Source organism: Anolis sagrei, chromosome 2, assembly GCF_037176765.1.
Source record: "Anolis sagrei isolate rAnoSag1 chromosome 2, rAnoSag1.mat, whole genome shotgun sequence".
NCBI lineage: Eukaryota > Metazoa > Chordata > Lepidosauria > Squamata > Dactyloidae > Anolis > Anolis sagrei.
This window is the reverse complement of record NC_090022.1, coordinates 221,446,371-221,457,744: the sequence shown is the minus strand read 5'-3', so window position 1 is coordinate 221,457,744 and position 11,374 is coordinate 221,446,371. Positions and strand designations below refer to the sequence as shown.

General features: G+C 42.3%; 1 protein-coding gene across 1 annotated transcript; it reads right to left on the bottom strand.

The window, feature by feature from the left end:
• Positions 1 to 9,507: 9,507 nt before the first annotated feature.
• Positions 9,508 to 10,736, bottom strand: LOC132765401 (forkhead box protein D4-like 1). The gene has a single exon (XM_060759693.2). It carries the CDS (start codon positions 10,734 to 10,736, stop codon positions 9,672 to 9,674), a length of 1,065 nt encoding a protein of 354 aa, XP_060615676.2. The 3' UTR covers positions 9,508 to 9,671.
• Between the last annotated feature and the right edge of the window lie 638 nt (positions 10,737 to 11,374).

Here is an 11,374-nt window from a genome sequence, read left to right as displayed (position 1 = left end):
TGAACTTCTCCATACCCATGAGACCACTTAGGGTGGTTCTGAAACTTCAAAAAAAAAAAAAAAAGACTTAAAAATTCCTTCGGATGTGTGGCATTCCATTTAAACTATGTAGTTTGTTTGACTAATGAAAACATATATATATAACTAATCTTTCATTGAATCTGTTGCACTAAGATTTGAGTTTCCTTGTAAAAAGAAAAAACGGGGTATAAATAAACATAATAATAATAATAATAATAATAATAAGAAGAAGAAGAAGAAGAAGAAGTAGTTGTGTAAAGTGAGTTGAAGAGTATATTCTGACCCTACTGATAATTTCAATATATTTAGGGTTACAATGTAATGTACATTTCTTATATATTCTTACCCTAATAGCTACCCACTGTGTCACCTTATCATGGTGAGGGGGCTTGGGTGTTCCAATGAAACTGCGGGTGTAACCGTTTGAGTCCTGTACTCCCAGGAGAGGTCGCAGGAGAGGATCCTGGCTAAGAACAATCTGAAGACCTCAGTGGCAGAGCAAGCAGATGACAACATAGTACATGTTGCAATGGCTGTGAAGGTGGAAGAAGGCTGCAACAGATCAGAACCCACTGTTGTCGTGCTAACTATGCCACTGGATATGCACCTCGTTATGTGAAGACTGTGTGTTGATTGGCTATGCGCTGACCTCTACACATAAAAAACCTCACGCACAGGCGTCTTCCAAGAAAAAATATAACAAAACCAACAAAAGTCCCATGGTGATCAGCAAGTGGCAATGGGGGTAGGACTGTGAAATCTGGAAGCCTCTAGTCACAAACTGGCACATGGGCAGTGGATATGGATTCAGTCATTCTGCCTCAAGGTCCGGCAGCTGTATCCATGACTGAGCAGCCCTTTTAAGGATCTACTCTGCTCACCCCATATGGGGAGGGGGCTTGAAAAGGTGTCCTAAACATAGTCAGCCTCTCTTAGCCCTGACTGGACTACCACGTCCAGAGGGGTCACCACCTTGTGACCAAAAATGAAAATTGAAGTTTGGAACTTGGATCGTATGGACATTGTTGGATAATGCAGACAGAGAACACCCTGAACACAGGACGGCTATTATCACAAGGGAGCTGGGATGTTTTAACATCAACATAGCAGGAGACCCAGAGAGCAGGAGAGGGGCAGCTGAAGGAAGAAAAAGGAGGTTACACCTTCTTCTGGAAGGGACTGCCTGAAGAAAAACAAAGAATACACAGTCGGCTTTGCTATCAGAAACAACCTGGTGAAGCATCTTTCTGAAGCACCCATCGGCATTAATGAATGACTCTCAACCCTCCGAATTAACCTTGCCAAAAACCTACAGGCAACTATCGTAAGTGCCTATGCACCAACACTAGAGGCTGATGAAGACATCAAAGGAAACTTTTACTGTCAGCTGGATACCATTCTAAGGAGGACAAAATCATCCTCCTGGGAGATTTTAATACAAGAGTTGGACATGAGTTTGAACTGTGGCCATAGGAAAAAATGGGGTTGGAAACAGCAACCCAAAAGGCATTCTACTTCTCACCAAATGTGTGGAATGCAACCCTGTCATCTCAAACACACTCTTCCACCAGAAAAACAAGCTTAAGACAGCATGGAAGCACCCCCAGTCAAAGCATTGGCACTTCTTAGACTATGTTTGTTAATGTTTACTACTGTTTTTTATGAGTTTCATATTGTTTTGTATTGCTGTTGTTGTTTTTGCTGATGTATTGTGGGCTCAGCCTCATGTAAGCCGCACAGAGTCCCTTGGGGAGATGGTATCGGGGTACAAATAAAGATTATTATTATTATTATTATTATTATTATTATTATTATTATGTTATTATATGTACCAGAGACAGCAGTGATGTGTGGGGGAAGTGTGCATTAGATTCAATGAAACGGGATATTAGGATGGTGGTGGTCCTAATCAAACAGGAACAATAAATATCCTGCACATGGCAAACGGGTGTAATGTGAGAAAATTGTCTGTGACGAACAGTTCAGATGACAATGTCATAATAGGTCTCTACTGTATGTCTAGTTATTTGTGGCATCTACATCAGAATATGACTCCTCAGGAGTATGTGGGCTAATTGTTGCTTTGCCTTTGAATTGTACTGTGTGTTTGTGTGCATAAAAGTTTGTGGACTCAGCTTCTGTCATCAGGGGAATTTTTTTTTTCGTGTCAGGAGTGGATTAAGAAACTGCAAGTCACTTCTGGTGTGAGAGAATTGGTCGTTTGCAATGACATTGCCCAGGGGATGCCTGGATGTTTTAACATCCTGTGGGAGGCTTCTCTCATGTCCCTGCATGAGAAGCTGGAGCTGACAGATGGGAGCTCACTCTTGAAACGCTGACCTTTTGGTCAACAGTCCTGCTAGCACAAGGGTTTAACCCATTGGACCACCTGCGGCTCCAGGGGGAAAATGAACTGCATAAACAAGATCTGTTCTGTATACTTTCTTCAGACCACCAGAATTCTAAGTTGTAATTGTTGTTGTTTTTCTATGTGCCTTCAAGTCATTTTCACCTTATGGCAACCGTAAGGCAACTCTTCCTGCAGGTTTTTGTGGCAAGAAGTGTTCAGAAAAGCCTTCAGTGTTCAGAAGAGTTGTTTCTTTTCCTCTTTTTAGTAGCTTTCCTTTTTTGAAAAAGGTTGACTAGCGCCATCTGGAGTGAGAATTCCTCATACAATTCCATTCTGTTTGAAAAACTAAGGCTGAGGCTCCTATTTTGAGGAGGAGCACTGGAAGAATAAACTGGGGCAATTTCATATGCCATTTTGCCTTATTCTCTCTTAAAAGGTGTTACCCCTGGTAACCTAAATTCAGATGCATATTTTATTCCTCTATTGCAACACAAATGTCTGTCATCAAAATTGTATTTGCTAGAAAGTCTTACACCATATACTAGGAAATAGTTTAAAATTTTGATGAAGCTCCAATGGAAAGGTGAGGAGAGAGCAAAGGAGGAAAGCTTTAAAAGTTGGAAGTTGTTTTGATGAGAAAGTGAGAAGGGATCAATGAAGGAAGGAGTTTAAAGTCTTGATAAGACTCCACTGGGAAGATGGGGAAGAGACTAAGAGACTGGCACTGTTGGAATGGCAGTGGAGAAGCAAAAAGATTGAGGCAAGGAAGTTGAACTAATTAAGCAGTAGTTACAAACTTGCAAATAATCAAATACAAAAAAGTGAAACCTGCAAATGTGGAGAGCCAACTAAACATTGATGGGATGAATTAATCTAACAGGGGGCCCTTCTACACTGTCCTTATATCTCAGGATTTGATCCCAAATTATCTGCTTCTCCCTAATTATATGGCAGTGGAGACTCATATAATCCAGTTCAAAGCAGATAATCTGGAATCAGGTCCTGGAATATAAGGACAGTGTAGAAGGGACCATAGAGAATGTGGCTATTGCGGGGTTAAATTACATGCCCAGTTCATTCAGTTGGGCTTTTCAGCAACTTCAGGGCATGTCTACACTGGCTACTTAATATGGATTGAAGGGATCTCAAAAACATGGTTTTTAAATGACACATGGAGCCAATGTATGCAGGAACACAAATTATAATTAGAGGCCTTAAACTGGGATAGGCAAAATCAGAGGATACTCTGAAATAGAACCCATAATATGCAGGGTGCCTAGGTGTAAATGAAATTGTATAGTGAAACCAGTTAAGGGATGGGTACTCCAGTGATCTGCATGCATTTATTGCAGAGGTTGAAAAAAAACAAACCTTATGGTAGTGAAACCACAGATCTTGCAGATCTTGAAACCAGATTGGAGCCGACCGCTCTGATGAGTATAAGCACCTTCCAGGCCTCAGCCCAGTTTCTGATGTGTGAGGAGCATCGCTGCCTCCTTTGCTGCTTTCATCTTGTATGAATTGTTCAGTGTAAATGTGCCCTCAAAGACAGTAAAGTCTTGGCAGTAACTGTCTGTAAATATTTCTACAGAACAGTTGGCTTTGTTTATCCAGTGTGCTAAATGCAGACCATGCAGAGGACTGTTTATCACTGCAAGTCAGAAACTAATTTTTGCTGTAATGGTGTGCAATTTGGATATGAAGACCAGTGCTATTAACCTGGCAAGTCACTGCAAATACAGTAGAGTCTCGCTTATCTAACCTTCGTTCACCCAACCTTCTGTATTATCCAACACAATCTGCCTCCCGCCCGGATCTACAGCTGTTTCAATACATTGTGATGTTTTGGTGCTAAATTCCTAAATACAGTAATTACTACATAACATGACCATTTATTAACCTGCTTTTTCTGTTGATTTGTTATAAAAATGCTGTTTTGGTGCTTAATTTGTAAAAAAACATAACATATTTGATGTTTAATAGGCTTTTCCTTAATCCCTCCTTATTATCCAACATTTTTGCTTATCCAGCATTCTGCCGGTCCATTTATGTTGGATAAGCAAGACTCTACTGTAGTAGTATTTGGGACTTGGCTAGTCTGAGGAAGAGAAGATGACTGGAGGCAATGACAGATGTTTATAAAAGGATACATGATATGAAGACAGAAAATTGCTCTATTTTGCTATATTCTAATATTAGAAACTGGAATGACGTTGATTGGGAGTGCAGTAGGTTCAAATACAAAAAAATTAAATACTGTTGTGGAATTTGTTACAAAATAATGCAGAACTGACTCTTGGTTTAAATAGTTTTAATCGTTCAATTATTTCTGTGACAATGAAATAGAATTTCAAGATTGAAAGGTGGCATAAATTTGAATATGAGATGGAGGAGGTATCTTCAACCCTGATGACATCTTGATTATAATTGGAAATAGGAAATTGTTCTAGGCTGGCTTGGCTTTTACCCATCAAGGGATAGGTTAGTCTACAAAGTTCTAATATAAACATGTTAATGTCTTGGATATTTAACATTAATATTTTAACTTCTGTTACATAGTGGTGGAATTCAAGGAAAGATTTTCCCTGCCCAATTTAATCCATGTCACCACTAGAGGGTGGCAAAAAAACACTGTTTTCCAATACTGTGGTTATGCTTGCATTTCAGACAGTATTCTAATAACTATAAATAAGAAACTTCTTTATATGCAGACTAAGGATGTTTTTCCTACTGAAGAATTCTTTTCTACACTGAAGCCACTTAAAGGAAGCTGTCCCCAAAATAATTTGCTACTTTGCAAATCGGAAAATATATGTAAATTTACTATACAGGTAGATATTGCCCTAAATCAATTACCTATCCTGATTACAGTAAACTCACTGAATCAATAGAGTTTACATACAGGTTGATTTAATATTTAACAAATATTCAGTATATCTACCTAGTTGTCATTTGTAACTGAATATAAGCAGCTTCTCCTCCTATAACTTACTGATATCACTTAACTTTTTTGAGCTATCTAGTGACTTCCATGAGTGTGGATCTGCAAATCCACTCTGGGCTTTCATCTGGACTTTACAGGAGCTGTCAAAGGTGCTGAACCTGGAATAGATTCACCACCCCATTCCATCATGTAGGAGCCCCTGGTGGCGCAGTGGGTTAAACACTGTGCCGGCAGGACTGAAGACCGACAAGTCGCAGGTTCGAATCCAGGGAGAGCGTGGATGAGCTCCTTCTATCAGCTCCAGTTCCTCATGCGGGGACATGAGAGAAGCTTCCCACAAGGATGGTAAAAACATCAAAACATCCGGGCGTCCCCTGGGCAACGTCCTTGCAGACGGCCAATTCTCTCACACCAGAAGCAACTTGCAGCTTCTGAAGTCGCTCCTGACATGACCAAAAAAATCTATAATGTAGATTTAATGCTGTTTGACACCACTTTAACTGCCCTAACTCAGTGCTATGCAATTCTGACAGTTGTAGTTTTGCAAAGTCTTTAGCCTTCTCTTCCAAAGAGGGCTGATGCCTCACCAAACTATAACTCCCATAATTCCATAGCACATGAGTGACATACATAAGGTTCGCAGCTTGGGAGTGATCCTTGACTCATCACTGAGCCTGGAATCCCAGGTTTCAGCCGTGGCCAGGAGAGATTTCATACAATTAAGACTTATGCCCATTATGGGAAGTCAGACTTGGCCACAGTGGTCCACGCTCTTGTTACACTGAGAACAGATTACTGCAACACACTCTGTATTGGGATGCCTTTGAACACTGTTCAGAAGCTTCAAATGGTCCAACGAGCGGCAGCCAGATTGCTAACTGGACAGCATACAGGAAGGACACAACTCCCCTGTTACATCAGCTCCACCAGTTTGCTACAGAGCACAATTCAAAGTGCTGACCTATAAAGCCCTAAATGATTCTGGCCCAGCATACCTGTCCAAATGTATCTCCCTCTATGAACTATCTTGGAGGTTAAGGTCTTCTGGGGAGGCCCTGCTCTTGGTCTTGTCTGCATCACAAGTGCGGGTAGTTGGAATGAGAGACAGGGCCTTCTCAGTGGTGACTCCTTAGCTCTGGACCTCTCTCCCCAGTGAGATTAGATCAGCGCCCTCCCTCCTGGCCTTCAGACGTGGTTGTGGGACCAGACTTTTGGCCAGCAATGCAATGCAAAGAATAACCAGGAAATATGTGCTATGACATTTGGAATGGCCATGGTGGAAAATTTTAGATTTTAATATTTATATTAGGATGTTTTTAATGCTTTGTCTTTGTGTTTACATGTTGTATATGTCTATGTTTAATGGATTTAATGATTTTAATTTATAGTTAAATGTCAGCTGTAACTGACCGTTAGATTGAACTCAGCACCCTATAATGTGCTCTTTGCTCAAGCCCATGCCCAGCCCTTCCCAGTTTCTAATCTTGTCCACCATATTCCTGGTTCTGGTTATTGAGGTTGGCTTGTTTCATTTTAATGATGTTTTTGATATTCTGCTGTTTTTAATTGTTTAATTAGATTGCTATATGTTCATTATGTTTTTAAATGTGTTTTTTAGTTGGCAAACTCTGTTGTTACTGGGCTTGGTCCCACTTGTAAGCTGCCCTGAATACCTTCAGGAAGATGGTAGCAGGATATAAAAATAAAGTTGTTGTTGTTGTTGTTGTTGTTGTCTTTCGTTATTTTGATTTGATTTTATTATATGTATGTTGGAATTGAATTCTTGCCATTAATATGTTGTAAACTGCCTTGAATCCCCCCAGGGGTGAGAAAGGCAATATATAAATATAATAAATAAATAAATACGTTCAGACAATCTAAATACTGTTTCATGCATCCCTTTTACCTTTGTCTATACAAACACAGATACACACTTTAAATATTTGTTTTGTGGTTGGAACATGGTAGTGATATAAACAGAAAGAGGATTATATATAAGAACTTTAAAAGCTAGTGTATTTTATCATCTCAGTTGAATATCTCCATAATGTACACATCTGCTCTTAGGACAAAACAAAGGTTACTCCAACATCCCCTTTTACTAAAAAATAATAAAATGCAAAATATAAAGTAGAATTTTAGAAGAGAGACACAGGGAATTCTCCTCGCAGCTTACCTCCCCATTTTCTCTCTAGCTTAACGTTGATACTTGATTCTATGTAAATCGGAGAGGAATACACAGAAGAAACTTCAGGGAAGTAAAGTAGAAGACTTGAACACCAGTGGCCCCTACATTGCTCTTAAAATCAGATCTCCACAGTTTAACAGCAGACCTCTCAACTTCCAACAAACCTTAGCTCCAGCTCTCATTCAAAACCAGAAAGAAAGTTACTATATTGCTTTATTACAAATACGCAATGTTCCAAATACAACTCACATCAATGTTGCATTACAAATTAGGACAGAGGTTACATGTAATCACTTTTTAACTGGCCTTTCTATTCAAATTAATAAAGCTGTTTGAAGAAGTAATAAATACAGCAAGTATAAACAAAATTGGTTTGACATTTTAGATCATTCCTCAGTCTACCGGATACCGAGTGATACATAGTGTTTCCATTGCCAACAACTCATAGTTGATTTTGTGCTAAGTAAGAATTAAGGATATTTAAGATACACTACTGTCACAAAGTCCTTCTTTGGGGCTGTGGCACAGCTAGTTAGTAGCCAGTTGCATGAAATCACTACTGACTGAGAGATCATGAGTTCGAAGCCAGCCCGGGTCAGAGTGAGCTCCCGACCATTAATAGTCTAGCTTGCTGTTGAACTATGCAGCCCGAAAGACAGTTGCACCTGTCAAGTAGGAAATTTAGATACTACTTTATGTGGGGAAGCTAATTTAGCTAATTTACGACACCATAAAAACCTTCCAGCAGTGTGCATAAGAATGAGGAAGTACTCCATCAAGGACTTGGTGTCACAAGTGGACGGTGAAGCGGCAGCTCCCCCTGTGGCCAGAATCAAGCATACCCTCATGAAGCCAGAAAGCTGGAATATTAGATTGCCTGTGTCTATGTATATATGTTGTATGTCTGATGGCATTGAACGTTTGCCATCCATATGTGCATTGCAATCTGTGTTGAGTCTCCTGTGCGTTGAGAAGGGTGGGATATAAATACTGTAAATAAACAAATAAATAAATAATTCTGGAGTGGCAGGTAAACTAAACCCAATTGATGCTCTAAGAAAGCTTCTGTCAGTGTTAGTCTCCCTGCCCTGGCAAATGAAGGCTTTGTGATGATACCTTAAAGTGTAACAGAATTATGCCATTGTTGTTCTCAAATATTCACATGCCACAATAAATCTGTTCATTTTTAAATGCCATAGGATACTGTTTTTTTAAAAAAAGATCAGAAATACAAAACCATCTTATAAAGTCTTGGCACTGCAAATATCTCACTTCCACCAAATTGCAGTACTATAGAGGAGACATGGAGACAAGTAGTGTTTCTCTGTCAGTGATATATATAACATAGGTATGTAACATACTTCTGATGAGACAAAGAAATAGAAAGTACTTCCAATTGTTTCTGACCATAGGGCAAAGTTATCAAGGGGTTTTCTTGGCAAGAATTGCTCAGAGGACATTGGTATTGCCTTCCTCTGAGGTTGAAGTCACAGTGGGAGTTTCCATGGATGAGTAGGGATTCAAACCCTGGTCTTGGTCCAGCACTCAAACTCACACAATGTTCTAATAACACTACTGCAATCTTTAATCTACATTCTGTTTTACAGTAACCATAACAATAAAAGTTGTTCCCAATAGTATTATTACAATTTTCCACTACTAACAGAGGTAATTTTTTGTGTGGCTACTTCCAACAATACTATGGTATGTTTATGCCCTTAAACAGTAAAATGAATGACAAATATAATAGCAGATTGCCTGTAAACAAAACACATAAATGTCATTGGAAAGAAGGGAAGGGATGTGGCCCTCTGGTCAAGTGGTCTCTGATCAAAGGGGTCCCTGGTCAAGTGGTTCCTGGTCAAAGGGGTCCCTGGTCAAGTGGTCTCTGGTCAAGTGGTCCCTGTCAAAAATAGGTTGGGAACCACTGCTCTAATCTGTTCAGATCGTTTTGAATTCTGCTCCTGTCTTCTGGTGTATTAGCTAGCTATCCCTCCCAATTAGATGTCCTCTGCAAACTTGATGATCATGCCTTCTAACCCCTCATCTATGTCATCAATAAAGATGTTGAAGATCTTGTTGCCTTTGGAGAAGGGGTTCCCAATCAAAAACTTCAGTAGAGGTGCCAACATCCTCCGCTGAGAGGCTGTGGCAAGGCATGGGCTCCTTCAGAAGGAGGCGGAAACCCCCTCTGTGGTGGGGATCAGCCCCGGGTTTGCTGCGAGGTGGTGGGAGAAGGAGGGCTTCCTGGGGGGCGAGAAGAGGCGTGGAGGGCGAGGCAACAGAGCTGGGCATCGGCTCCACAGGACATCCAGCGAGGAGGAGGAGGGGGAGGAGGAGGGGGAGGAGATGGGAGGGAGCAGCGCCCCGAAGGGGACCAGAGCAGGGGTCGTTTGGTTGCCGGCCAGGATGCTCTCGATGCTGAAAGATGAGGAAGGAAGAGAAGAAGGGAAGGAGAAGGAGTTGGTGCTTCTGCCGTGGCGCAAAGCCACCTCGAACTTTTCTTCACGCCGTGCTGCAACCGACATGTGCCACTTGTCCTCTTGCAAGGAAGTCGTGGAAGAACAAGTGGAGGAGGAAGAGGAAGGGCCGGAGGATGCACTCCTGCTCCTGCGCAAGCCCGGCTCTGCCTTGTCTTCGCCCAACTCGTGCGGCTTGTCCTTTGGCCAGCAGGAAGGCGCCAGGGCCTGGAGGGGCAGGAGGGCGGCCGGGAGGAGCAGGAGCCCGGCGGGGCTTCCCGGGGGGCGGCTCGGGTCCGTCCTGGGGGCGCCCTTGAACCTCCTCCTCCTCCGGAGGAAGCTGCCGTGGAGGAACATGTCCCGGGCGCCCGGGTGGAGGCTCCACTCGCCGCCCTTGCCGGGCCTGCCGGGCTCCCGGGGCCCCTTGACGAAGCAGTCGTTGAGCGAGAGGTTGTGCCGGATGGCGTTCTGCCAGGCCGGGAAGCGGGCGCCGTAGTAGGCGAAGCGGGCGCGGATGAAGGCGCAGATCCCGCTCAGGGGAAGCCTCTGCCGCGGGCTCTGCAGGATGGCCATGGTGATCAGGGCGATGTAGGAGAAGGGCGGCTTGGGCAAGGCCGGCCCGGCACCCTCCGCCGGCCTCTCTTCTTCCTCCGGAGCAGGGGGCCCGCCTGGCTTGCCTTCCTCTCCTGAAACACCCTCTTCTTCCTCCTCTTCCTCCTCCTCCTCCTCCCCGTCGGAGCCCCGACGGGCTTGGCGCTCGCTCGAGAGGCTCATCGAGGCGCAAAGAAAGGACGGACGGACAGCAAGAGGATCGCAAGGAAGAGGCCGTGGAGAAATGCCCCCCCCAAAGCCCACTTTTCGCCCCGTCTTTTATTACCTTTGCGTACCCCTTTAAGAGCAAGGGGTGGGGGGTGGGATGGGGATCGCCTTTTCTTGCTGCCCATTGGCTGCAACCTTACTGAGAAAGCCACCTTTTCCTCCTCCTCCTCCTCCTCCTTCTCTGAAGATACTATAGAAGTCAACAAACAACTTTTTAATCTATTTCTCTATTTTTCTCTATTATTTTTATCATATATATATATATTCCTCTCTTTCTTTTTCCTCTCCCTTTTCCTTCTTCCATTCCCCTTTCTATTATTATTATTATTATTATTATTATTATTATTTCTCTATATTATTGTTATTTCTCTTTTCCCTTTTTTCTTTTCTTTTAACAAAATTCTTAGACAATACATTTCTATCTATCTATCTATATATAAAATGCTCTGTGCATAATGAGTGCCTTAAAAACAAAAGAACAAAAGACCGAAATCACACCAAATTTGGCAGCAAAACGTCTCACAACACAAGGAGTGACCATCACTCAAAAATTATGATTTTGTCATTTGGGAGTTGTAGTTGCTGGGATTTAT

Coding starts and splice junctions, on each gene's coding strand:
- LOC132765401 (XM_060759693.2), bottom strand. CDS start 10,736: ATGAGCCTCTCGAGCGAGCGCCAAGCCCGTCGGGGCTCCGACGGGGAG.